Source organism: Alligator mississippiensis, chromosome 10, assembly GCF_030867095.1.
Source record: "Alligator mississippiensis isolate rAllMis1 chromosome 10, rAllMis1, whole genome shotgun sequence".
Lineage (NCBI taxonomy): Eukaryota > Metazoa > Chordata > Crocodylia > Alligatoridae > Alligator > Alligator mississippiensis.
The window spans coordinates 4,724,255-4,752,050 of record NC_081833.1 but is presented as its reverse complement, the minus strand read 5'-3'; the positions used below and the strand labels follow the sequence as shown (position 1 = coordinate 4,752,050).

At 53.4% G+C, this 27,796-nt stretch overlaps 1 protein-coding gene across 2 annotated transcripts in view; it reads left to right on the top strand.

The window, feature by feature from the left end:
• The first annotated feature begins 964 nt into the window (after nucleotides 1–964).
• Nucleotides 965–27,796, top strand: part of CORO1C (coronin 1C) — a 57,364-nt gene continuing 30,532 nt past the window's right edge. Inside the window, exons 1-2 of one of the 2 annotated variants that reach the window (XM_059713390.1) lie at nucleotides 965–1,065; nucleotides 20,648–20,847. In XM_059713390.1, the coding sequence (XP_059569373.1) occupies nucleotides 20,653–20,847 (195 nt within the window). In that variant the 5' untranslated portion in view covers nucleotides 965–1,065; nucleotides 20,648–20,652. Of the gene's footprint in view, nucleotides 1,066–16,471; nucleotides 16,562–20,647; nucleotides 20,848–27,796 lie in introns of those variants that run through there. The other variant, XM_019486770.2, reaches the window with a different exon arrangement.

The following is a 27,796-nucleotide window of genomic DNA, read 5'->3' as shown; positions in this document are numbered from 1 at the left end:
TCCTTTCGTTTTGCTGCCGAGGGTGGCTCCTTCTTCGTTGTTTTTTTGCCGGAGGAGGCGGAGGCAGAGGGGAAATTAGCTCGAAGGAAGATGTTAATCCCGAAGTGCCGAGAGGTTAATCTTTGGGCGTCTCTCTTTCTTATCGAGGTGGAGGTGTTTGCACCGAGGGAGAGCTTTCTGCTTCACGGGGCCGGGGTTAAAACGCTGCCAAAGTTTCGATCGGTTTGTCTGCCTTGCGCCGCCTGCCACGCCTGCCCCTGCCGAGAGGCCTGTCCCCTCGGCCTGCCCCGCACCCGGCGGTCACCGGGACTTCGAATTTACACACGAATCCCCTCGGGCGCCTGCAATACGGCGCGTGACACCAGCAGCTTTTCTTTTATGACCTCCTGATCCCCAGCCAGGTGCGCCACGGCTGCGTTTCCAGCGACTTTTCGAGGGAGCCGTGCGCCCACAGCTCCTCGGAGAAACCCCGCGTCTCGCGCTCGACAAAGCTCGTCCCGAGCTGCCCAAACGAGAGCCACCTCGTCCGGCAGCGCCCGCTCGGTCCGGGCACCGACGACGCGCCGTAACCGGTGTAAAGGCGCCGTGGGGGTGGGCGGTTGGAGGGCGAGGGCAGGGGGACGGGGAAGGCAGGGGCCGTGTAGGACGGCGGGGCGCTTTCTGACTGGATTGTGCGTGCGGAGGGCTGAGGGGAGCCAGGCCGGGGTGCCCCTCGTGCGACAGACAGTCGTGTGAGGCCCGGCTCACACCAGGGTGTGGGGGGGCGCTGTGTCAGGTGAGCCACTAGGAGCCCTCACAGGGCACTGAGGGGGCGGGGCCTCGACAGTTCAGCCCCGCCCCCAGCTAACAGCAGGGGGAGGTGCCGCTGGCCCCGCCCCCGCGCTCCTATTGGCCGCGTCAGTTGTCGCTCGGTTTTGCTTTCCCCCCCTCCGAGGGAGGCGGGGCGAGCGGCGCGGAAGGGGGCGGGGCCGGCGCTGGCCCCTCCCCCCTCCGCGCGCTGGGCCACCAGTCCGAGTCGGGCGGCGGCGCCGGGAGGAGCGGGAGCGGCGGCGGCGGCACCGGGCGGTGAGTGCAGCAGGGTGGAGGGTGCTGGGTGGGGTGGGTGCAGCAGGGGGAAGGGTGCCAAGTGGGGTGGGTGTAGCCTGGCTGCAGCAAGGGGGAAGGGTGCTGGGGGGGAGGGGCGCAGCGGGGAGATGCTGGGTGGGTGGGTGGGTGCAGCAGGGGGAAGGATGCTGGGGTGCAGCGGGTGGAGGGTGCTAAGTGGGGTGGGTGTAGTGGGGCGGAGGGTGCCGGGGTGCAGCAGGGGGAAGGGTGCTGGGTGGGGTGGGTGCAGCAGGGCCCGTGTGCATGCAGGGGCAGGGGCAGGGGCAGGGTGGGGCAGGCGCTGGGTGGGTGCATCCGGGCACACATGCCGGCAGGGCCCAGGGGCTCGCGGGGCCGGGCCGAGCGGGGTGAGGCAGCCGCGCTGTTTGCAGGGTGGAGACCGGCTCCTGCCCGGCGCAGGGGAAGGGCTGGTGCCAGGCATGGAGCAGGGTCTGCTGCCCCGGGGGAACAAAGGGAGGCTGGGGGAGGCCGAGCGCTGACAACCGCTGCCTCTCCGCTTCTTAGCCGCTGGTCTGGGCTGAGCCCTTCCCGGATGCGGGGGTGCTGCCCCAGCCCCGCGAAGCAGGGGAGCCCCGTCCAGGCTGGGGTGCGCGGGCACCCGGCTGGCGGAGACGGGCGCAGCAGAGTCCTCCTCCCTAGCAGAGAGATGCTGTGAAAAATGGCGCAAAAACAATGCGTGACGGAGGCTTCCTGAGGATGGGGAGGGCTTGGCAGGTTGGTCTGTGGCCGTCACGGAGGAGGTGGAGGAAAGAACGGTCCATAAGCTGCGAATTCCCATCCCTTCTCCCCTGGCGACGAGTCCAGCCATTTCCCCTTCTGCCCCCCCACCCCTCATCTGTCACATGTGATTTTGGGGTGGCAGTCGGCTGGGTATCCCAAGGCAGATTGCGTGCCCAAGCTCTAATGTCTCTGTATTATGCGAGAAGCAAGCTGAGGCTTTTGTTCTTCCGTTTTTGGACTCTACGTGCAGCAGAATTAGTCAGCTCCACATCATGTGCGTGTCACCCTGCAGCAGGCTGCTCCCCTCCTGCCGCTCCATCTAGAGCAGAGGGAGGGAGATGACTAAGTGCAGAACGTTTCCTTTAGGCTTCGGTTGCATTGTGTCGGGCGAGCCGGTGTCACCCTGTATTACAGGATACTTTAAATCCACTTGAAAGCCGAAGAAAGCACGTGAAATGCGCACTTTGGAGTCGCTTCCTGCATAAAGAGCTGCTTTCTTTCGTCCTTGGAAAGTTAGAATGAAAGGGAGGCAACATTATATATTTTTTTGCCCACCCCCCCCCCTTGGAAAAAGAGATGAAAAAATGATGGCGGACACTGTTATAAAACTGAAGCTTGATAGAGAAGTTTCCAATCAATTCAACTCCCAAAACAAACAAGCAATTCACACTGCGTGGCCTCAACCCAGAAAATGTAGCATTGTGGCAGGGCACGAGGAGCTGATAGACTCGATGCTGCCTGGAAACAGAAGTGAAACTGCGCTGTTTTATGTTTCCAGATAAGTGATCAGCATTGGCAATGTGGGGTTTTTTTTCTTTCTCAGTTTGAATAATATAAAGTCTCGGTGAAGGCCGACGTGACTGTCATGAGTGCATATATGGACTTGTTCGTGCAGCAAAAAGTGGTGTGTGCAAGTGTTCCCCGTGTCCGGGCCTGACCACGTTAGCAAGTTGAAGGAACGTCTTTACTCGTATCGGGCCTTGCTTAACCTTGGGGTGGGATGCGTCTGATGTGTTTGACATTAACCTCTATTTCCTGTGCTTATCGGGGGTGGGAAATGAGTGTAGGAGCTGTGTTACGTGCATCGGAGGTTGGGGGAGAGCTGCGTGAACTGACCCAGCGCATGCCCTGATGAGTGTGTGTCTGTATGGAACAGGGATGGAGAAAACAGCAGAGGCCTTGCAGGGTGGAAGAGGTGTGTTTTTCAACTGGAAGCATTTAAATCATTTTCGCACGCCCAGGAAGGCAGGTTGCCATGCACTAGCTGATATATTTTTGTATATAGCCGTGTTTGCCAAAGGTTGTGTACACAGAGGCACAAGATCAAATGGGGTTGTGGCAGCGCTGGAGCCCTGTGTGTTTTCGTGGCGTTTTGAGTATTTCCAGGAGCTGCCGTAAGACCCGGCACCCTGGGAGAGCCCTCTGGGACATGTGCTTTGTGTTTGTTTTTAAAATCACTTTTCAGGACGGTCAATTTTGTAATGGTCATTTGCAGCCTGGCGCACAGATTGCTTTAATCAGCATTTGTGCCTTCCTCTTCTTTTTTATGTCCTGGGTTGGCATTACTGTCTTCTAGCGAGCTGCCTTTTCAAACATCATTGGATTTTTCAAGTTAAATCTTCGTGCTTATTGCATCTGTCACTTCTGGGATTCCTTCCAAACGCAAAGCAGAGATTCGGCGTAATGGCAATGAAATGGAGTGTTTGGAAGGGGAAAATATCAGCTTTCCTTCGCGATACCGCCGAGAAGAGCACAAAGGAAATAACACTTAATAATCGTGTATTACATACGTGTTAAAGTTAATGTAAAGATTTTAACGGCTACTTCATAAACCGGCTCGGTGAAGCAGGGCAGCGCGTTGCGATTGCAGGAGCGAGGAGGAGGCTGGCTTTTATTTCGCTGCCGCCTTGGTGGCATAAAGCGAGTTTGGGTGCCGGCTTCCTCTGTCGAAGACACGAGCAAAACACTTCCTGGCCTTAGGTTTCTGTTTGATGAGGTCATCAGTGCACCACTCCCAAGGGCCGAGAGCGTGTTCACACACCCGCACAGTCTGCTGACTTCTTGAAAAGAAGGTTGTTTTTAATATTTAGATTATGCCACATCTTTAAGGATCTATTGGAACAGCAAGTCACTTGAGGATTAGAAATGCCCTAGTTGAAAATCTTTGAAGTGTGTATAAATGAGATTTTTTTTTTTTTGTCTACCACGTTCTCACGTACTACCTCTGGAAAAAAAATAATGACCCCCTCCAGCCAATTTGCATTGTGGCTCCTGGCTCTTGAGTCGGTCTGATTAGAAGCTGCTTAAATCCACATCATAGAGTCGGCAGCATTAGGCTGGTGCAATACATTTCTATGATTTCTCAGACTGAGGAACTCCCTTTAAAGACAGGGGAGGGTAGGCAGAGTCCTTGGGATTCATCCTGGATGATAGGACTGGGGTAACAGATAGGCTGGATTGAAAGGACATCACCCGGGTTGCTTGGTTTTGAAAAGTGGCTCTTGGGATGTATTAAATGCACCATTGTCGTGAAGGATCAGCTAGTGGTTTCCTTCCCTTGCTTTGGATGGGTTTCATTCATTTCTTGTGGGCAAAGTTTTAATGCAACAATTTGGATTGAAAAAAACAATCGTGATCGTTCAGTGTGCGCATTGCTCCACTTGAACAAGCGGGGTTAATGGCCGGGAAGGGTGTTAGATTGCACCACAATTATCCCCCTCGCAGGTGCGGCAGTGGCAGGTCAGAAGTGCCGTGCTGGCACGTCCCCTGTGTTGCACGGGGCTGCGTCCCCGCTCTTGAGGAACGCGCCGAGAAAGGGGCGCGCTCGGGTGGGAGAGGTCCGTAGCTGTCCGGTCGTACGGGCGCTTGGACCGTTCAGCTCGTCCCACAGGGGCCAGTGAACAGATGTCAGACAGCCGGGTTTTCTGATCCCTCTTGCTCTGGGTCACCAGCCAATCCTGACCCGAAGCGAGAAGCTCTGCCGAGCCGCGCTTCCTCTTCAGAGCACCACCACTTTTGTCTTGCGGTAGATCAAGGGTGTTGCTTTTAACTGCAAAAATACACGTACGGTTTGCAAGCGAGGCAGACGGCTCAATACACACGTAGAGGCGATGCGTGCGTGCGAGAAGAGAAAGCCACACGGCCACCTTGGCACGCCTGTTGAAATGACTAACCTTCCTTTTGCCGCTTTCCCCGTGCGAGGTGTCTCCTCGGCTCTGGGTTGCTTCTGAGCTCAGGTAGCCATTTCTTACGAAAGGAGCCAGCAGGCACTTTAGAGACGGGAGCCGTTTCTCGGGTGGGACGTTTTCGCAGGTTTGTAGGCCCTCGCAAGTGTGAACAGCCGTTCTCGAGACGCCTGCAGTGCTCGAGAGCCTCGGGTGATGCCTGTTGCTGAAGGGCCGTGTGGTTTAAAAGGAGCCCAGAAACACGCAGCTTTTGCTCCCTTCCCTCCACGTCTTTTATTATTTGCAAAGAAGACCTGGGAAGTTTGCAGTGCCTTCCCCTTAACTTTAAATGTCCCTCCTGAGTTTTTTTCTGGAGGGCGTTCTGTATGTGACCAAACATACGTATGGTGAGTCTCCTACCTGAGCTGAGATATTGAGCTTTATATTTAACACCATTTATCCAAAATGCGAATCAGTCCTTGCCATTAAAGGTTGGAGGGCCTCTCAACATATAGCAATAGCTATAAATCCTTTTTTCCTCTCGGTTAACCCAATTTTTCTCAACTGCTGGGATGTCACTAGTCCCTCGGTCATCCTTGCTATCTTCTAGGGTAGCCCAACCTGAATTTCTTACGTTAAAAGCAAAAGGAACCCAATTTTTTTTTTTAAATCTGTTTATAAAAATAGAACATGTAGGCTTTTGGCAACCTTTTTATAGCATCAAAAGCAAGAGAGCCCCAGTGTGTTAGTAAGATTCAGATGTCCCTTTAAAAAAGAAAAAAGAGAGCGTCACTAAGGAGATAAGAATTTCTCTACAGTTTTCCCAGTTCGTCATTCTCCAAGATGGAGCATGATGGGGGAAGGAAAGGGAGGAAATCCCGTTTGTTGCACTTGTTGGGTCGTTCCAAAATGGAAATGCAGCCCAAGAACATCAAATCTTGCTTGTCTCGACCAAACCAGACCCTTCATTAGAAATGTGCGTGTTATCTTTGCAATGGGTTGATGGAGGCGAGGAGGCCTGTGGGGAGAGACACAAGCTGGTCAGAGCAAAATTACAGCAATTCAGTTTGACCCGGACCTGGGGCTGTCTGAATCCATTTTAATGAGCTGTTTTTCTTGCTTTCGCCTTCGATAATTCAATTTAAAAAGCAATGGAAATGAAATTAAAAGGATGGCAAGACCCGTCTTAAGTGGCTGAAAACCAGGGGAGTGTGATATAATCGGGTGCGTGAAGGATGGAGTTGGCAGCCCTCCTTTGGAGTCTGGCTTTTGTGGGGTCGTGTTAGTCTGAAACAGCGGTGCCTTGAACATCGGGCTTCTTGAAGGTGGTCTCCATGTCCCGCCTGTGCATCTGGCCATCTGAAAATTGATGCAAATTCCCCTCCAAACAGCTCCTGGCTCTTCCCTAGGGTTTCACATCTATTCCACCAACTGCACGAGGAGTTTTTAATCCAGCGTTAATGCAGTCATTTGACCCCACCGCTGCTTTTCAGATGCTCTTGACCAAGTTCATTGTGCAAGCTGCCATGCTTATTTCCCCTTTTTAGTCTAGGAATCGCTAGTTGTGCAATCAGTAGGGCAGTAAGCCTGTTGAAATTAGACTTCCAGTCACTTGTGATCTAAGTATTTACAGAAGCAGCCGCTCGCTCTACCTTTCCCACTCTTTAACCCCCGGCCCGTTTCTGTGACCCCTTCCAGAAAGCCGCGTGCTTGTATTCCTTCTCGGCACGTTGGGACGTACAAAGGTGGGAGCTTGAAATGCCGTGGTTCAGAGCTGGTCGAAAGCTTGACATCTTAAAACATTGCCAACTTGGGACTCGGACGCGGGGCAGACAACCCCAGTGCCGATAAACTACACAGATTAGAGCGGCTGTAATTAATACCGCCGGAGATTAGCAGGCGATAGCTGGTTCAAAGCACAGAGAGCGTCCTGTCCCCGGGGAGCTGAGGCAGGCTGGCAGTCTGTGCAGACGATGACACGGGGAACTTGTCATCAACAAAGAAATCGGGCATGGAGTCCGCAGCCGAATAATGGAGATTTCCTCCAGAAACTGTCCAGATTCATCTTCCTTTGTTTTAAATGCCCCAAACCCAGCCTGTTTCAATTCGGCGTCACGTGTATTACATCAGTCGAGTCAGTCCTCGGTGCTTGAGATGGCATTTTTGGCTTGCGCTCTTATGCTGCTGCTGCCTGTTACGTGCATAGCTGCATCTTGCCGCGTGCCAGCAAAGCAGAAGGATCCTCTGCTTCCAGCTTGGAAACCTGAAGGGCTGAGAAGAGAAAGTGGGAGTCCTGCTTGTCAGGTCCTAGCTCTGAGCAGGAGTTTCTACTCCCATATCAAGCAATTTTGTTCCTCTTGCTCCGATCGCTGTGGCATCGGGACACGTCCTCCTGTGTATTAAGAGTTAATAACTTAATAGGCAGGCATTTGAGATGCTCTGGAAGGTCATTTATTTCCCCACGATATGCAGCCGTGCAAATAGATCAACTCTCTGGCATCAAAAGAGAGTGGGCCTGGGTTTGCAAGCCAAGATGCAACCGTGGTTTTCTGGCTAGAGAGGATTTTCGGTTTTAGACCGGCTGGATTTGCTTAGTGAGGGGTGGGGGTGGGCATGGACCCAGAGCCGGCTCAGGCTAGCTTTAATGGCTAGAGGTATTTTTAGATATATTCTACAGCATTAGTAAAGCCTGAATGCAGGCACCTTGCCCGCTGCTTTCAGCTTTGCTGACCTGCAGTACCCTGGGCTTCCCCGGGCCCAGCTCTTTGCTAAGTGCTCCTTCAGGAAGGCACAGTGACGGTCCATTGTACGGCCCTCCGTCACGGCCTGCAGTGCCATGCTTGGAAGGATGGCTAGCCTCGCCTGGCTTTACTTGGCCTTTTGTTTATCAGGATGCAGAAACCGTGCATGTGGGCATGCGCGGTAGGTACACCTTGCTCTGCGTGGTTGCTTTGGGGCAGGGTCTCGCTCTTTTTATTCTGTCTGTGCAGTACCATGCACATTGATGCCTCGGACCTGCACAGGGTTGCTCAATGCTACAATCATGCACGTAATAGCTGCCGTGCTGTGTTCGGGAGCTGGACTGATCCAGGAAGCCGAACAGAACGATAATGGGTTCAGAGACTGGGTCTTTCACACCGGCCAGGCTGACCAGCAGAAAGCAGGCCTTGAGGATCATCACTGGGTCTCGGCCGGGAGGGAAGCACATGTCAAATCTGAGGGTCTCTCACTGAAAACAGCTTGCTACCCCTCCCTTCCCTGGTATGTCCGTACCCAGCGCAGGGTACTCGCTGCTGCAAACCGCGGTCGGGATGATGGCAGACCTATGACCACCGCGCCTGCTGCATGCACTTTCGAATGCCCTCTTCGCGTTGCTTGAGAGAATAGCTCGTAGTTGGGTTGTCAGGTCGGTAGTTCATAAAGGCTCCTTGCTAAACGCACATAGCCGCAGGTCTGTCGAGTGACCAGGATGTTTTTTGCGCCCCTCGCCCTTTGGATCGTGAGGCTGGCGTCTTGGGTTAATGGGGCAGTAGCAGGAGTACGTGTCCAGGGTCCTATTCTTTGGGTGCTCGGTGCAAGGATTTGAGGGAGGAAAGGCTGAAGACTGGGAACATCTGAAAGGCAGAGGGGCATGTTTTGAACTTGAAAGCTTTTGTTCAACAGATGTCGGAGGAGCTCTAATTGGTACCACAAGACGGGCTTGAAATCAAGTCAGCGGATGGAAGTATCTGCAGTTTAGTATTAGCTTTTCTCCACCCCCCTCTTCTCCTCGCTTCAAATTGCATATTACGGTAACAGGACAGAACGAGGGATGTTCCTCTGAATTACAGGCTGCCTGGCCAGCAGAGCTGGCAGGACAGCAAGTGGAAATCTGGCAGGGCGTGCGCCAGCTCCAGCTGTGAGAGCTGAGGTTCATTTTGCAGCCGCCTTATCCAGCGGTACAGTTTAAAAATACTGAGTCACTCGCTTATGCAATGTTTGCACTGTCGAATTTTGAGCCTTCTTCCTGCTGTCCGGGGCTGTTCGGAGCAAAGCGATCATCTTGAACGGCGCAGCGACTCCTCGATTCGTTTTCTTCCTTCCAAACGCAATTAGCTTCTGCTTCGCCTCTTGTTTGGGCTTCAGCAGTCAGGAGGGGAGCTAAGAAAGCAGTTTCCAATTTACCGAGTATTGGAGTTAAGGACCAGTACTCGGCATGTTAGGAGCCTGCTTGACCACTTCTAGGACCATCTGTGCTGTCCTCTGGGTCAGCCTGATTCCCTCTTTGCACGGTCTTTTTGCATCTCCAGGTCGTTCCTGGATCTGTTAGCTTTGTACCTCTGTCCCTACATGCTTGGGCTAATAGTGGAGTTGCCTCTTGACGGCCTGATGGTGACGTTTAGTGCACCGGTAAGATTGATCCCTGCGGGATCCTTGTGGTCAGCTGGACTCCTGTGGAAATCAGTGTGTTGTTTTGAAGATGCCAAGGCCTTTTTGCGTCTTGGGAAGGAGACGGAGCAACACATCAAGTCCTCCTTTGCTTTCTGCTCGCAGCTGGCACTGGAGTAATTTGAGTGGGTGCTTCTGGGTGCAGAGGACCACTTCCAAGAGCGCCCTGAAGCTGATGAGTTTATACCAGGGGCGGGCAGTTATTTTGGGCGGAGGGCTGCTTACTGAGTTTTGGCAAGCCATCGAGGGCCGCATGACAGGCAGCCAGGGGCAGATCAGTATTAATTTTTTACATTTTTTAGGGGCTGCGCGGGCCGGCTAGACTGGACTGGCGGCCTGCAGGCCACGTTTTGCCCACCCCTGGTTTATACTCACCCCTTCATGCAGGTGCTGTTAATTTGCCCCTTCATTGAGCACGTGCAGGATGAGGAGTCCTGCATGTGGCGGTCTCTCTAGGGATGTTGTGGGACCCCAAGGTGAGCACTGAGCTCCTCCTAACAGGGCTTTTTTTGTTTTCCGGGTAGGACAAGTAGCTTGTGCTGTGTTCATTCCAAAAAAACCGAGAAGATGCTTGCTTGTAATGTTCCCACGAGCAAGGAAAGCTAGCAAGTAGAGTAGCAGATGGATACTTCCTTGTTAGCTTGGGTGCACTGATTAAAAACAAAAGAAAAGAAAAATGAGGTCAGCTGCAGGGAGAAAGCATGTTATCTGCATACCTCTCTTAATTACAGTCCTGGGGCAGGATTGCAGAACCGTAGCGCACACCTGTCCAGCGCTTTCCTGACCTCGAAAGATGGGGTCAGACTCCAGCCCGGACCTCCGTGGCTTGCCCCTGCGTTGGCAGGCGCTGCTGTGGCTGCCGACGTGATGATTCATTCCCTTGGAGCGCAGGTGGCGTCTCCCGTGGCTCTCGGGCAAAGTCTCGCTGGAGCTCAGACAGACGGTGGACTGGAGGAATTTTGCTCTGTTGCTGGGAATGGGAGAGAGGGTATGCAACGCAGAGAGGGAATCGCCTGGGTCCTTTACCCCATTCAAAAAAGACCAAGGTTGAGCTGTTCAGTCCCATGCAGGGGAACAGGTGGAAAACTCGGGCGGTGATTCTCAGCCAGGGTGCCCGAGATCCTTGTAAGGGCGTCATGCAACATTCGCTCTGTTCAGCTTTCCAGCACCTCTGAGCGTCTCTCTCTTGTGAATCATGGGTAGGTTTCCATAGTGTCAAAAACCTTCTGACCCATCGAGCTCTTTCCGAGTCCTTGCATCAGAAGAATTGCTGCATTATTTTTCTGTAGTCCAAAGCGAGTGAAAGCTAAGAGCTGGCGTTTTCAAGGGGTGCCTTGAGCCTACAAAGATTGAGAGCCACTGTTTTATGGGTTTGCTTTCTTCGTGAATGCTTACATTCAGCTGAATATGATGCCGTTGGATTAAAAATCCCGGTAAAAAATGCAGGTTTTCCTTCCTTCTGTGAGACAAGCACTCAATATTATTGAAATGGAAAAAAACAGCCTTAAAAAAATCCACTTTGCTTTTCAGTTAATTTGCTGTTTACATCAGGGATGGTGGCGGGAGGTCGATTTTTCTCGTCTGTTTGGTCATTTCAGTGTCAGGGTCTCCTGGGTCAAATGGTGAGTCAAAAGCAGGGTGGTGTTGTATTTAAACAGGCTTTGCGGTAAAATGGGAGAAACAGGCAAAAACCAGATGGGGGAAAAAAAGATAAGATTTTGGGGAATTGGCAGTTTGGCATGAGTTCAAGAAAGGCCTGGGATAAAGCAGAGACATGCGTTCTCCCACTCCTTCCCCCTTCTCCCATCGGGGAGTTGGTGTGGGTGTAAGCTCCTAAATCACTTCCAGGTGCCGTGTAAAGGACTGGCCTTTTTAGAATTGATTAAAAATACTAGGAACAGTGTTATCGATCTTATTTCTGTGCGTCTGCGTGTTAGCGCTTGCATTTTGATCCAGATACGACCTGACGGCATCCCTTCACATTCGAGGCTGCGTACCCAAACAGGAGCTATTTCTCTCTCGTTACCGACAAAGTCGCCAACCGCTTTGCTGGGGGAGGGCTTATTTGTGGTGGTGTAATCTCCCGCTGAGCTGCAACGAGGAAATGGGTACCCGCTTCCGGTTGCATATTTTGGCCATTTTGAATGCAAGGTTAAGGATTTTGCAGAATGATCTTTGCCTTCCAGCTCCAAGCTCTGTCCGTGTCCTCCAGCCCGCCGTATTTAATGGCTTTCTGTGCATTCATCGCTATGGCAGTAGGCAAATGACACAGATTGAATGCGGCCGGACAATGCTGTCTTTTCTGGGTAATGATCTTAAATAGCCCTCGATAGAAATGGCCTGCCGAGGGCCAGTGTTATGTCAGCAAGGTGTAGGCTCTGTAATGCCGCTAAGCACAGGCTCTCCCAAGGAAATTAATTGCACAGCCAGAAACCCTCCAGCAGAAACGCCCAGCGTGCGGTAGCAAAGGCCTGTTCGCAGCAGTGCTCAAGAGCTCTGCTTCAGTGCAGCATACCTCGAGCGGTCTCTAAGGAAACCACCCAGGCCCTGCTACCATACGTATGAGAATTAAGCAATACTGTGCGGCGCTTTCTGCATCCGCAGCTCCCCAGATGCCTATGGGAGCAGGGAGCAGAGTGGTACTAAGCAGATTAAACCCAACGCTGGGTGGATGGGTGGGATTCCTCTATCCTGGAGCGCGCCTGCCTTTCTAACCCAGCTGTGGGTATCTCATGGAAAAAGTGAAGTCTTTGAAACACAGGATTGGGTGTTGGGTTGTTCCCCCTTTATTCCTGCTTCTGCTTTTCCTGCGCGAGCTTGGACAGACCACAGAACTGCCAGCCTTTGCCCCGTCTGCAAGACGGGAGCAGCCGAGTCCAGTGAGGTTTAATGCTGCTTGCAAAGCACTTCGCACGGCTTTAGCTCCTTCCAGCCGAGGAGCTGGGAGCGTGCGCTCTGGATGTCCCGGGTGCTGAGCAGCCAAACGGCTTGGGAAGGGCTGTCCCAAAGCAGGCCCACCCTCCGTTTGCTGCTGGAAGGCAGTGCTAGCTACCTTTTTTCCCCCTCCTCTCATGTTCAAGGGGAAAGCTCATATTGAAGAAACACCAGGCAGCTCAAGCCTTGATAAAACCCACTGCCACTTAAAGGATGCAGCGGTGGGAAGGTGCATTCCTCTTCCGGACCCTTAGTGAGGGTGCAGTGCTGCTCCGTCTCTCTGACTGGCTTTCAGCGCAGGGATTGATAGTTCTTGTTAAGGGTCTAATGTTCCCCATCTATCTTCTGATGCAGGCCTCATCTTGCTTTGAGATCAATGACTGGCCTTAGCCTCCTGCAGGCAGCGAGCTGGCTGCTTTGGGATGGATTGTGCAATGTCTGCTCAGCTACAGGAGGTCTGTCCCTGCCTCTGCTCCAGTTACGCCAGCCTCGTCTGCCCCTCTGCGCCTCCCCAAACTGACCCACGAAGCTGTTGGCATCCTTTACACCCCTGTTAAGGCCCACTGCTGCCAGAACGCCTCCAGGAAGTCCTCGCTGCTAAATAGCTGGGCAGAAGGGTGACTGGGCATCACATTAAAGTCAGTGTTTCTGTGATTAAAAACTCCAGTGCGTGTGTATGGATGTATGCACATAGGCACAGAAGTGTGCACATGTCTATATTGTGCCGCGCACCAAAGAAGACTTAATGTGGTTGCAATGTCAAGCCCCAAAGCTGGGAACATGCCAGCATTAAGGTTGGTGCAGCAACCTTTTGTCAGCCCCCTGGCACGATACGACCATGCTTGTTCATCCCCCCAGACTCCCGTCTTGCTCAGTGCTCAGGCTGGATTGCACTGGCTGTAACCCCTGGGTGCAGTTCTTGTGCCTGATTGTACAGGGGCAGGTCAGCCTAGATGATTGCAGCAGTTTTTCTTGCCTTAAACCCTAAACATTTCCCTTATCCTCAGTGCTCAGCATGTGGCTTTAGGCTGTGTTTGCTGCTTACTGGTCCAACTCCACGCTGAAGACAGCATTATTCATTTCCTCGTGAGTTTTGCTACGGTGCGCGTTGCTGTAGGATCTGAGAGCATCCCAGATATCGCTGGATTCATCTGCCCGGCATCCCTGTCCGACAAAGGCGTTAGTGCTCGTGTTTCGCACTGAAGCACAGCGTGCTTAATTTTTGGTGCACGCTTGGTCTTAGCACTTTGCAAGAACTTTGCTAGGCTTTCCCTGAACTCAGCTGCAGCTCAGCACTTCTGCTTGTTAGACCTCAGAAAAAAGAGGAACACCCCGAGAGCAGCCTGCTTGCGTAAAGCCTGAGCGAAGGGACTTACCCTCCAGCATCACGATCTTGTGGCAGCGGATGGGGTAGAGTCCCATTGTACAAGGCTCTGAGGCCGTTTCCCTCTTTTCCACCTCTTGTGTCACTCTCTAGCTACTTCCCAACCCCTGTAACAAATGAGATGAGGCGACAGACTCTTTATTACCCGCGCTTCTATTCATCTGCTCTGAATGAGGCAAGGGTGCTGTAGAAAAAGTAGCACAGGATCATACAACTGGAGATTGCCCAGAAGGCAGGCTCTGGAGGGGGCTGCCTGGATCCTGGCATCTTTTTTTCGGGGTGTCGAGCTCTTGGCTTCTGCCAATTTTACCGAAGGAAATTGCACACACGAGAACCCCCCCGGGTCCTGGGATGCGATGTCAGCGTGATGTCCCCATGGCTTAGCATCGAGGCTGGAACCTGCAGTCCTTTGCTAATTGAGCTGAGGGAGGAACTGACGGCAGTAGTAGGTTGTCACTCTTAGCATGGATTGATTGGGTGTCAGTGGGTATCGCTGGTATTCATTGGCAGTAGAGGACTGGTTAGAGTCAAGGAGCTTGAACTGCGTTTCCGGCTCCAGAGGATACAGCCTTCTCTCCACGTTTCTCTCCTCCACCCCCAAACTTTACCCTTTCTGCCCCCTCTCCTTCAAGTTATTGCTGACCCCAGACCCATCTCTTCCCCACTCCTCATCCCAGCCCATCAGGCAGACTCTCAACCCGGTCTCCATCCTGCCGCTTCTCTGTGCCCAGCCATTCCCAGTCTCCTTGTTGTCCCTTGCCCGCTCCCCTCGCTATCCCAACTCCTTGTCCGATGTAATCCCTGTCCCAGCGGCCCCGGTCGCCCCTTGCCTACCTTTCCCATTTCCAGTCTAACCCCCCACTCCTCGGGTCCAACTCAGCATCCTCATTTGCCCTTTGCACCCTGACTCTTCATCAGCTCTGCCTCCTCTCCCCCACTGGTCCTCCAGCCCTTGTTTCCCGCACTTGATGGAGACACCCAGCGTGGGAAACTTCATCCCAAACCACTGAGAATCGCCCAGGTATAAGCAGGACCACAGGATCTTATTGCTTGAAGTGTTGGGTAGCCTCAATAGCAGACGGTGCTTGACACTATATCTGATGGTCTCGCTGCGTCCTAGTTTTCACACATTTCTTGTCATCTTCCGTGGTAAGGAAGGACCGGGTCTAACTTGGCAAAGATCTGGCGCTGGAGGTTTCATCCAAAAAACATTTCGCTGAAGGAGGGGAGGAAAAACCCCAAACCACACCTTCTCTCCTTCTCATCGGCAGTACCAGCCTTGTGCAAGAGTTCCTGCAACACTGCTCTTCTCTCCCATTGGCTTTTGAAGGCATTTTCTTTTTTCTTTCCCGGCCTCTGGCTTGCCTCAGTGTTTTAAATTGGCCATTTGTTTGGTGCGCCTTTCTCTCCAAAGGGCCCGCGTCCACATGGGCTGAGCAGGATTTTGCCGTTAGTGGGGGGTTTTCCTGTCCGTGTTCCCCTCACAGGATGCGTTTCCTTTTGCAGAAAGCCGGCTGAAAACCCTCCAAGCTGCAGGCATACATCTGTTGGGCTCTTTAGACAGATAAGTCCTTCATGAACAGGAAAAGGGGCAAACCCAGGGACACACTGATGGAGAACGGGCTTCATTTTGGAGCACGAGGGGTCTATGTGACCCCTGCACGCGGCCGTGAAAACGGCTTTGGGGGCGTTAGCTTTAAAAAGCTGAAGGCTGTCCATCCTGATGTGCATTGCAAGATGCTCTATATTATAAAGTGGTACTTTTTTGCATTGAATTTTCAAGCAAAATTAACCCGCCCCCCAAACCCCGCAGCATTTAACCCTCTTTAATTGTACTTTCTCGAGGCAGATATCCCCATGTGAAGGAGCACACCTCGATCTCCCCTTCCTGCTCCTTTGATCGCAGGCGCAGCGCTGCTAACGAGTTCCCTCCGGCGAAGACCTCCGTGGCTCTCGGGCAGCACGTTACAGCATCTTTCCTCCAGCGAGAGCGTTGCCCGACTGTTGGAGCCGCTTCTGGCCCAACGGAGAAACAAAGGGCATCTTCACGATGCTCTCTTTCTTGCTCTCGTCCGTTAAGGAATTCGCCAAATTAGTCATTCACCAGGGGTCCCCCGTCATTAGCTTGAATTAGCCAGGTCCCGCTCCATTTTGCATATATGATAAAGGGCTGAATCGGGCTATTCAGGCACCAGCCCCGGAGGTGCGGAAAAGGATCCCTTTGGCCAGAGATTGTAACTTGAGGCTTTTTCTTTTCCCGGTCGTCCTGTCTTTCTGCAGCCGAAATCACCCTGGTCAGAGAACCAGGGGCGCTCAGACTGCAGCTGTCATTTTTCTTTTCCGCTCGCAGGGGGAAGGGAAGCTTTGCTGCTGTGGGGTATGGAGAAACGAATTGCCCGCTCAGTCTTCCCGGGCTTGCAGCAGGGTGGAGAGCTCTTTCTGGGATCAAGCTTAACCCTCTCTTTTTTTTTAATTTTTCACCTGTTCACTTTCTCTGGTGCACCCAAGGAGCCACAGCAGCTGCTTTTCCCTGCCTGGAGCCTGCACGCCTTCTCCTCCTCTTTGGAAAGCAGCCAGATCAAAATGGCTGTGAACCAAAGCCAAGAATCACTCCCTTTGCTATGGAAATGAGGGCTCCGCGAGACTGTTCAGCGTGTGTTCATCATAGACGGTTCCTGTTGAGAACGATGCATTTTGGGTGAAGTGGGGGGAGGGAAGGGAAGGGGAGGCGGGCACTATGGCAAAGGTGTGCGTTTGAGCCGAACGCTCCTGAACGAAGAGATTGGATCCAGCAGCCTGGAGTCCTTTTGCACTGGTGAAACGATGGGTAATTTTTTAAAACCCCTTCCTTGTGATAAAAAGGAGGGAAATTGGGTGGCATCCTTTCACCGTGGGGAGAAGGGAATTTCTTAGCGGGTGGGAGAAGAGCAGGGGGGCATCAGGCCAGCGTGCTGGAGAACGGAGGCTTTTTGGGAGCGAGCAGGTGGAGAGAAGCAGGGTTGCTGCCGGAGCTGTGATGATAACGTCTCCATTTCCAGGCTCCGAGCAGACACGTTGCAGAACTGCACGCGCAGCATGTGGAGCCGGGGCTGTCCAGGGTTGGGACCGCCTGAGCACAGGCTAAAAACTGGCTTTACCTTGGCTAAAGCCTTTGATTGACGCTTTGGCACGCAGCGAGGTTGAAGGGGGCAGGGAGCGGGGCAATTATGGGCTTGCAAAGTCCTTGTGAAAAGGTATCGCCTTGCACCGCCGACCCGCTCGCCCGTCTCGCCCCGTACGTGAGCCACTCCTGACTCATTCCTGCAGAGATCCCGGGAGGTGTGTCGCCAGGTAGGCAGGAGCCGTGCCAAGCATGGGTGTTTGCTGTTCTGCCTGGATATTGCAACCCGCGGCGCCTTCGGAGCACACCCTTCCCCGACTTCGCCCAGCGTGTGGATTAGCTTCGTTCTTGGGCACGTTGTTTGTTAGCGGCCTGGCTAGCTGGGAAACGATTTGGCAATGGAGAGGAGGAGGCTTCATCAGCCTTAGAGCAGCCGGTTAGAAAGAATCCCAGGGGCAGGATACGGCTCTGTATTATAGCATTGCCAGGTCGTCTTCTTTGCGATGTGTTTTACCTGAAGCTCAAGCCTCTTTGTTGCCCTTGCTCAGGTGAGACAGGTGTGTTTTCTGTCCTTTGCATATGGGATGGAGAGGCTAAGTAACTTGCCAGAGGTCACTCTGCCGGTCGGTGGCAAAGCTGGGATTGCAGCTGGGGTCTCCCGAAGCAGCCACATGCTCGAAGCATTCAGCATGCGCCTCTGAATCGCGGCAATTGAATTTTGCAGGGCATTTCTCCCAAGGGGAAGAGCAACATCCTGGTGCACTTCCACCTGGAGTTATTACCGTATTTACCCGAATCTAAGATGACTTCAAATTTAAGACGACCCCTGTCCCTCCCCGCCCAATAATTACATTCTAGACCTGCAAAATTATTATGATGTTTCATGTCTCAAATCTAATTATTGCAGGGTCATCTTAAATAAGTAGTTGAGTAGTTGTGGTATTTCACCCGAGAGTTGAGTCTAGCCACCTACCAGGTAGAAGCGACTGTGTACGTGCATGTGCGATTATATATTTATAAAAATAAAACTTGAACTGCTCCTTTGGGGCTGCTCCGCAGAGCTTAGCTCGACCACTTACACTGCTGCAATAAACTGCGAGCATGAGAAATTATCAGCGTTTGTGGGGGACTTGAGGCTTTCCTGTTAATATGCTAATCTGGGCGGAAGAGAAGTTGCTGCTCCCGGCCTTGTGATGGTGTAATGTCAAATGTGTGTCGGTTTTTTTATTTTGCAATAGCTTCCTCTTTGCTCTAAATTATGTGCAGTAACAAATGTTTTGTGCATTCATTTTCAGCCGGAGTAGTTCCAGTTAGTAATTTTTAGTTTGTAAATCCCAAGATGCTAATTCTTAGCTTTTTCTCATAGCACTTTTCAGCCCTACGTTTCCAGTTGCCCGCAAAATTTAGCGTTCGGACTTACAGCTGTTTTCTTTTAAGCTACAGGAGTTCTTAATAAAGCGCCATTTGTGGCACTTCTGTAGCTTAAAAGCAGCTAACTCATTTGGAGAAATGTAGCAGGCCCCTGCCAGAAACGGTCCGTCTCTAATCCTCTGTGTGCATAGGTAAGGCCCTTTGTGTTGCCTTAAATAATCACTTAGGATTTCTGGCTGAGTAGTAGAGACTCGAGAATAGGCAAACTGCAGCGGAGGCGGTAGGTGGGTTGTGCTCGGACAGAGAAAAGACCCTGGGAAGCCGAGCTGTCAGTGTGCCAGGTCATCCCTCGTGTCCTTTCGGGGAGAGGGAAAGCCAAACTATTTGGGCAGCAACACGATGATCTTGGTGGAAGCTGAAATCACAGTAATGAGAATTTTTTTTTTTTTTTAAAAGCAACTGTCTAGACCGGATGGCTGAAAAGACTTGGACTGAAATAGAGAGCCGTTTACCTCCAGGTCACTGGCGTGAACTCGGTTCGGGTCATCAGTGGCTGGAAGTCATTACCATCCGACAGCTGCTTGGCCTGCGCGGAAGCAGTTGGTGGTCTGCTCTGCTCCGAGATGGACAGATGTCCACCTTGCAGACATCGCCAGCCTCGTTGGCACGTTTCTTATCAGGCTTTGCATAGAAACCCGGGAGCGACTGGGCCCCTCTGATATAGCAGCCTGGGGGAAACTGGGGCTGCTGCCTTCCTGACTTCGAGCGTTGCTCTCCAGGGCTCTGTCCTGCAGCTTTTATACCAACATTACGGGCTCCTTTGAACATCACGTTATGGTCCGTATCCTCTGCAGATTTTAAAACCAGGGGCAAGCTGGCCCCGGGTCTGCTATGCTCGTAGTCTTTAGTGCTTCGGCATTCAACAGAAACACTAAGGGTGTTGGAATTGTGCAGGAAAGAAATGCACTGTAGAGAATATTTCCTGTTTTCCATGGAAATTGGAGGCGTCTCATTATATAATTGACTGACTGGTAAAGCTGCAAGACACTTAGCAGACTTTTTTTTTCCTTCCTTTTTTCCAATGGTATATCTACTGCATGACTGCTTGGCCAGTTCTGATGGGAGCTTTCTTCCAGACACGTGACTCTTTAACTATTTAGTGCACAGATGTGACAAAGTAGGTCGTTTTTAAACCTACCTGGAGGTGTGTTTGCATGCAGGTGTACGATAGCGAGTCTTGCATCTTTTCTGATTGCAGAGAGGTTGTGTGCACACGTATGTTGGCACACACTAAACCTGTATGGGGTGTGCAAAGCGTTTCAGACCTTCACTTCCCTTTCGAAAGGTGAATTTCCTTGTCCTTTTTGCTGAGTTAGGAACATATGGGCTGGCAAACTTATGGCCGGACCCTTAATTTCTGTTGTTGCGGAGATGGGGCACTTCAGACACTACGTGGAGGCCCTGCCTTCCCTATGACGGCATAAACTGTGATAGAGAAAATGTACAATGCGGGAAATCCTTTGCTGTTTTCAGTGAAGGGTCCAGAAGCTGCAGATGCGGAGAAATAAGACAGTCGCCCTTTTCCCTTGAGAGCCGACTGTTCTTGGAAACTTTGCCTTCCCAGTGCGGGGTGGGGAGCTGGATTTTTCCGCGTCCCTCTGAAGTCGACTGACACGGGACCCGGGTCCCGCTGAAAAAGTATTTTCTCAAGAGGAGGAGCAATGCAGATGCACTCAGAGACAGTTTGAGCCAGTAGCTTGTTTCCATTACTCCTCCCTGCTTAGGAAGCTAATTTTATTATTTTTAATGAGATTTTGGAGGCCGACTAAAGAACGGGAAGTTAGCTAGCATGCAGAACCACTTCACAGGAACACCGCTTTCTCAGAGCTCGCAGTTGAGCAACAGCTCCTGGACCCTGTCTGACTTAAAAGCTGAATAAGTTCAATCTAAAAACCAGGCAGTTTCCCCCATTCCTTTACCCTCCGCAAGCCGTTTTCAAACGTGGGCATTTTTTCCTTGGAAGGGCATGCTGAGCTGGGTGCTGCCCTTGCGGTACTAAGATGGACATGATGGCGATGGGTGGAGGGGGGAGAAGGTTGTCTGCAGAAAATAAGTCTTGCGGCTTTTGATGTGGACCGTGGTATGGCTTGAAAGCATTCGGTAGTGCTGGACACAAGACTGCGTGGATTTGAAGCCTTATATAGAGCTTTAAATCCATCTGCAGTTAGCCCGGTTTGAAGTATAAGCGGGTAGAGCATGAACATATGTAAGGAGAGGAGAGATAAGCGAGAGCCGCTGCATCTCCTGCAGCGTGTGGAGCTAGGCTGGTGTTCGTGGGTGGAAGCAAGGATAGCCAGAGGGATGGCTGGTAGAAAGAAAAGACCAGTCCACGTGCACCCCGCAGGCCTAGTCCTTCTGACCTTCTTGCTCTTTCCCCCGCAGACACCATGAGGCGAGTGGTACGACAGAGCAAATTTCGGCACGTGTTTGGCCAAGCCGTGAAAAATGACCAGTGTTACGACGACATCCGGGTTTCCCGCGTCACCTGGGATAGCTCTTTCTGTGCGGTCAACCCCAAGTTCGTGGCGATCATCGTCGAAGCCAGTGGCGGCGGAGCCTTCCTGGTGCTGCCCCTGCACAAGGTAAGTGCGGTGGGAAGGGCCCGGCTGGGGTCATCTCAGCCTCGTTTATGGACGGGACGGGGCTAGAGAAACCCCTGCTGCTTCACAGCTGGGTTTGAGTGGCAAATGCTAGGTGGAGTCGAGCATGCCTCTGGAGTCGCTCCAATGCTGCCTTTAAATAGAACGCGGTACGAGAAGGGCTCGTTTCGCTAATTTGGACCAGCTCTGCATGGAAAAAACTCCTAATTAGAATGGTGTGCTCCCTGTTCGCAACAGCAACGGTCCGTCTTTTTGCATCAGGAGGCTTTAGCTTTCTGAGCCATCCCCTGGTACCCTGCCGGCCCTGAGTGCTTTGTCCCGTTCAGACTGCCTGCATCTGACTAGCTCCGGTGGGGTGGCAAGGATGAGAATTGATACCGAGGGAGTGGAGGCCGTAGGATTGCCGGAGGCCCCATTACTACTGCCGGCAGGAGAGTTTCAGCCTCCAGTCTGGCCCTTGAGGTGAGATGGTTTAGTCGGGGATGCTCCTACCCTGAGCAGCGGGTTGGTCTGTGGGCACCGTCTCACCGGTGCAGGTACAGCACCAAAATAACGTGCGTGAGCAGACGGGTCCTGCAACCCTTTTGCAACTCTCCTGCTTTTCCCTTGGAGCGTGTGAGAGTGCCTGCGCAGGCTCTCTTGCTGCCCCTCAACCAGGGCCTGTCTGTTCTCCATGCCTGGCATGCGGTAGGTGAGGCTGTCCTACCCATCTCTGATGGGGAGGCATGCTTTGAAATCCTCAGCCAGGCACGAGGCAGCGGTATCGTAATAACTGCCTGCATAGACAGTCCACTTGTTCCTGTCTTAGGCCTTGCATTCGTCTTATTTATATAACCCCATAAAGTCATACAGCCCCTTTCTAGAGAAAGGCTTAGTCTGCATCCAGAGGAAAGGCAGACACAGGAACGCAAAGGGAGATTGTAGCTGGGAGGCATCATAACGATCTTCGCAATTATGGCATGGAAACATATGACGCTTGTCTCAGAGGCAGCAAATTGAAGTTTGTTCCCCAGGCATCTCTTTAAAGGCTCAAAAAATATCTCTTTTTTTTTTTTTTTCTCCTGCCTGAGAGGTGGGGGAAAAAAAGCGTTCAGATCTTCCCTTTTGATGTCTTGACTTTTTATCACAGCCAGTTGATAAGCCTCACAATACCAATTACAGCTCTTTGAAAGGAGTTTAGACAACTCGATCCCATAATGTGATATCTGTTTAAAGAGAAAGGAGGGGGGGTTGGGAAAAAAAGCCCTGAATACATAGTTTGGCTCCAGTGGTTCGTTTCTCTTAGAAAGAGACTCTGCTATTTTGGAGGAAGGCTAAGATGATAATCTCACAGGAGAATATGTTGTTCCAGGATGACTGGGACTCTGAGGGCCTGGAACAGAATGAGAATATCCTGGTCTCCACGAGTGCGTCTGGGAGGGAGAGTGGAGAGGTTAGCAGGGGGTTATCTCTCTAAAATTGTAACTCTAGCTCCAGGCAGATATTTGAAAGAGCAATAGAGGTGGCTGCAGCCGATTCGAGTCCTGCGGTCCGTCTGGCTACTGCCGCTTGTCAGAACCTAATGGCTGATGCAAGTATTTCTGTGCTTGCAGAGGGACTGGCCATGTCAGCAGTTAGTGGTTGGCTTATACCACAAAGCAAGAGAGTTTTTTAGTCTTTCTAAAAACAAAACAAAAACAATTAAAACGGTGTAGGGTGTGCATGTGTGTGCATACAGTCCTGGGCAATCCCAGGCTGCACGGTCGGCAATGCCTGGAAGCGGAGACTTCCATCTGCGAGCTGTGTGTCATGTAGGACTTGCCACATTTGCCTTTCCAGTTTTATTAAAACAAATAATTAGGGTTTGAAGGGGTCTCAGGAGGTCTCTTCTAGTCCAGTTTCACGGGCCGTTCTGCAGTTTCTGTACTATGAATGCCGTAACACCTGGGTGCTTTTGTACCTCTGCTGCAATCTTCATTGGGTTTTTGGGGGTTTTGCATTTATGTCTCTATTGTGACCCTCCGTTTGCTTCCCTCTAATCTAATGGCTCCACCATCTTCAGCCTCTTCTCTCAGGTCAGTCCTGGCTTCTCATAGTTTTCTTTGCCTGTTTCTGGGACTCCACCTCTTTGGCACATCTCTGGGGAGAGGGTCACCGGAGTCGCACAGGGTGTCCAGGTGGAGGGTCCATCGTTGGTACCCAGGGCTGGAACTGATGTCTTGGGTCGTGCAATCCCGTCCCCCGTTATCCCGGGCAGCACATGGTAGAATCCCTCTCCTGAAAAAAAACCCCAAGCTGTGTCTTGAACCTTGCTGGGTTTCTTGCCTCTGCTGTGACTGGCAGGACGTCCCAGAACTTCTCCCCTCCTGGGAAGAAGCCCTCTTCGAGTCTCCAAGCTAAATTTATTCCTGGCCAGTTTCTGCCCAAACGTTTGTTCATGCGCCAGGGCCGCCCTTTGCCTCAGATAGCCCGTCTCCTAATGCATTTCGAGAGCAATCCTATCCCCTCCAGCCTTTGTCCTGCTACTCTAAACAAGCTGTCTCCTCTCCGGAAGTTGGCACTCCGCTCTCCAGGTCGTCCTTGTAGCCCTTTCTCCGCTCCTGTCCCAGCTTGAATTTGCTTTTCCTGTGCCTGGTGCTCCAGGGGAGCTCTCACTGGCGCCTTGGGTGTTTGCATCCGTGCTCGCCTGTCTGCTAGAAACACCTCCCTGGTGCATCCTTTTCCCTGGCGTTAGTAGCTTTGTCCACTCGTTGCTTGTCCACTAATGCACCCAGGTGTGTCTTCGGTCTCTGTCATTCCCTCCTGGAGATGGATGGTTGAAGCTCTCCCCAGAGACCTTCCTGCAGCCTGGCATGTCAGATGGCTACGTATGGAGCCCTATTTGCCCTTTTAGCCAGCTCCGTCCCTTTGCTGGTTCTGCTATCCTCTCTTTTCTTCTTTCCACATCCTAATGCCTCGTTTTTCTGAGTGCCGTGGCCTGCTGAGCAGGGGGCTTCACGGAGCTGTTCACAGCAGCCTTGCAGTCGTTTCCTAGCTGTCCTGTTCGCTTCCAAGCGGGATGAATTTAGATGTCGCTGCTCTAACGAATCGGACCGGGAAGCAGCCCTTGGTGCAATTCCAGGGAGCAGCCGGGGACAGCCGAGAGCACCCCTTTCTCCATGTCATTGCACCGTAACTGCTTAAATTCAGCACTGAGCACGCGGGCCGCTGCACGGTTCTTTTCATGTTGCTTGACTCTCGGGCAGGGTTAGGTTGTATAATTTGGAAAGGAAACGGAGCCGAGTTCCCTACATTTGTGTTTCCCTTTGCATTTCCTGAGTTTAGTCAGGGAGGTTTTTTCCCCCCTGTGGCGGGGTCAGTATTTGGCTGTGCTCGAGTGGTTCCCCACAGTCGAATGTGGACGTTAGCACAATGGTCAAGGCGGAGGACGAAAGCGTGTTTGGAGCTGAGGCCTGGGTGGTTGGCTGGGAGGGCAGGCCCTTGCTTTATCAAGGCATCTTTCTAGCAGTGGCATAGAGGAAAGGAAGGGGTTTGGGTCTCCTCCCCCGGCCGCCAGCATTTCTGTAGGTTGCTCTCGCTTGACAGGCTGCATGAAAGAGCCGAGCTGCTGCAAGCGGGCGCTGTTTTTCTCTGATTCAGAAGCGAGCAGGTTTCCGGCCCCTCCTCCCCCTCTGGGGCTCTGACTAGTTTGGAGCAAAGCTGCCTCCACACCTCCCCGTGTGCAGAGGGTAGCTCGGGAAGCTGATGCCAAGCTGACTCACCCCGGCCAGGCTGGGAGGGCTCCGCTCTGGCAGCACCACGTGGAAAGCACCTGGAAGTGCTGCCCCTGCATGCATCGCTTCGGTTTACACTAGCTTCTCCAGGATCTGGATTGTGCTGGCTGCCACCAGCACAGGGCTCTTTCTGCTTGGCTTTGATCCTTGCTTTTCCAGGCAGGGGCCGAGGACTGAGGTCTCTGCACAAGCACGCCAGCCAGCACACCTGAGCAAGTGGAGGAAGAGCGTCACTAGGGGAGAGGCTGGGCTGGGGAGGGATGTGGCTGACGATGGGCATCGTAACCCCTGCGGAAGAGCTTCACCCACACACTCGCAGCCAGACGCGCGCAGCTATGTTTGAGCAAGGTGTTTAGAGATGTTTCTGCTATTCTTTGCCTTTCTAAGGGTTGTGCCAGGCTACCTGGGTGGGATATTCTCCCAATTCGGTCCCGTGGACATGTTTTTCTCTCTGGCTTCTGACAAAAGCACCTTTGCAAGCCCATTTCAAATTTGTTGAGTCTTGTGGGGGCGGGGAGCAGAGGAGCCTGCAAAACGCCTCTCTCCCAGCCATTTGGGTTTGGGTAGAGCTTGTTCAGGGCATTCAGGGCCAAAGCTAGATGCCGGCACCTCAGCCGAAGAGCCAGTCTCATGCGCTGGGGGATGAGTGGGAGCGTGAGTCGTCCCTGGTGGAAGAGCAGACGCTGATTTGGTCTTGGCTGTAGGGGTGGGAAGGATGGGAGATCCAAACAGCAGCACGTGTAGCTTTTCTGCTTATGACTAGACGCGAGGATTTTGCCCTTAGAAACTAGTTCTCTGTTCCTTTAGCTGCCCCTGCTGGCAGACGGCTGCAGGATGGGCTCTCGCGTCCTCGTGAGGTTGGACCCATGTCTCTGGCACGTGTGCCTCCGTCTGCAGCAGTTGGGACCTCACCTGAAAAGGTTCAGAGTGGGACAATAATGATTCACCTGCTCCAGGTGCCTTAGGTCAAATCCTTGTGGGGTCTGCTCCGCCTGCTAGCTTTTTGGGCTGAACGCGGATTTGAACTGCTCCGGCATGCTCGGTTCGGTCGGAAAGGGGCTCGGGTGCTCTCCGCGAGAGATGGGGCGGGCACGGGCTTTGCCCTGGCCCTTGTGTGCCAGCCGCGGCTTCCTTGCTAGCGTCTGTGTGGCCGGGTAGGAAGCCGCGTGCTTTGGGACTGCAGTGCAGGTCCTTTGCATCCCCTCCCCGCACTCAGGGGTATGAGCCCCGTCCTTTGCATAGGTGTAACGTGGACGGTGGGTGTGCACAGTAAGCGAATGACAGCTTCCTTGCAATGCTAACCTGGCGGCGGGGCAGCCTCCGTGCCACAGGACGCACCGGTGTATGGCTTTTCCCATATTCCCAAATAAAATGAGTCGCTAGGGGTATGGAGCCAGGGCCGGGAGACCCCCGCAGCTTGCCCAGGGGGGGCTGGCTTGCAAGGATGCCATGTGGCTGGGGCTGTGCCTTGGCAGACGGATGCCCGGGCTAGGTTCCTGCCCCCATCGCACCCTGGAGCTGCCGAGCCGTGTGCTTTGTGCAGCGCCCATCTCCCTGGCCCTGCCTCTGCCGCTGCCGCCTTGCACTGATATGTCTAACGGCAGCTGGCACGGCAGGGCTCCGACAGTGGTTTTTACCTTATATGGTCATTCCAGCTCTTTGGGCTGTCAGATGTCCCGAATCGTTTCCACCCTCGCCTTTGATTGGCCGCGCCGGGCTGGGCCCGGGAGCGTGGTGGGAGAGGGGCTGCAGGGTGCAGGCGGGGAGAAGCCCCCCTGAGTTAACTCGTAGCTGCCGGGGTGCTCCCCGGGTTGCTGGCAGCCTGGCTGGGTGGCGGGGTTTATCCCCAGGCCGTCTGAGACCCTGATTGTGGGGAAGGGGTGAGGGAGGGAGACCGGGAAACCGGTGCTCTTCCAGCCTCCCTGCTTGGTCCCTGTCTCCGCAGTGCTGGATGGCTGGGATTGCAGAGAGAGCAAGCTGCTCCGGATTACAGCCTCCCCGCGCTCCCTTCCTTTGCACTTGAATTACACCCAGCTGGCTTAAAACCCCAGGCGTGCCCAGGGTAGGGGCTGGGTTGCCGGTGTCGCCCCGTCCCCAGGGCTCGGAGGGAAGGGGTGCCAGGGTTCCCGTGAGTGACAGCTGAGCAAAACCCCCGTTTCCGTCTTTATTTAGACCAGCTAGCAGGCTTGCGCCGCTCTCCCCGCTTCCTGCCAACTCCGGGGGAGGGTGGAGACCGTCCTGAGGGCCCCCTCCGGCTGCCGAGTGGGTGGAGGTGCGTGGAAACCGGAGGCCTCGCGGTCTGGCCGCGCTCACACCGTCCTCCCAGCAAAGCAGATCCCAGCGCGGGGCTGGGAGCGAGAGCCGTGCTGGCGATGCTTCCCGTGCCGGCTGGCCCTCAAAACGCTTTGTCTGGGCTTCCTGTTCTCCCGCGCACGCGTGGATGCCTTTGGCCGGGTTTTGCCGGTCCCGGCTCTGCAGAGAGCGTGGGGCAGCCTTCTGCGTCCCCCCTTTAGGTGGAGAGTCTCGCCCCTTGCTCGGGCTTCAGAGGGGAGCGCTCCCTCTGCCCTGAACCGCCCGCAGCTCCCTGCAGACGAGGCTGAGGCCCTGGTTTGTATGGCTGATAGCAGGGAAGTCACGGAGCCCGGCTCCTCTTCCTCTCCCTGCATCCTCCTTAGGTGCTGCTTTCCCTAGAGCAGGCCAGCGCGAGGGATGCTGCTGCTGGCTGTCCCCGCTGTCCTTGTCCCAAGAGCAAAGCGCAGCCGGAGGCAATCACCCTTCAAACGTGAAGCCTCTCCTCACTGTGCAATACTTTCATTTGATTCTCTTACCCTGGGCATCACTGTGGGTGTGTAGGAGAGGACCCTCCCGTCCATCTGAACTTCCCTAATCTTTATTGCATGACACCTACACAGAGAGCATCATTCAGAGCGCTCTCCCTTGCCGTGGGCCCAATGCCACCGGCTGCGCCCACCGCCCTGCTTCCTTGCAGCCTTTCGCGGGTCCCGCGCAGCTGGAACAGGCCGACGGGTTCTTCTAAGCAGTTGCGTGCTGACCGCCCACTGCCCCGGGTGATCGGCCGGACCTTGGACTCGGGACCCTTTTTGTGTCTCCAGCCCAAGTGCCTCGCCTGGCTCCCGAATGGATGCAGCGGAAGCGAAGCAGGAGCGAGATTTGCCTGC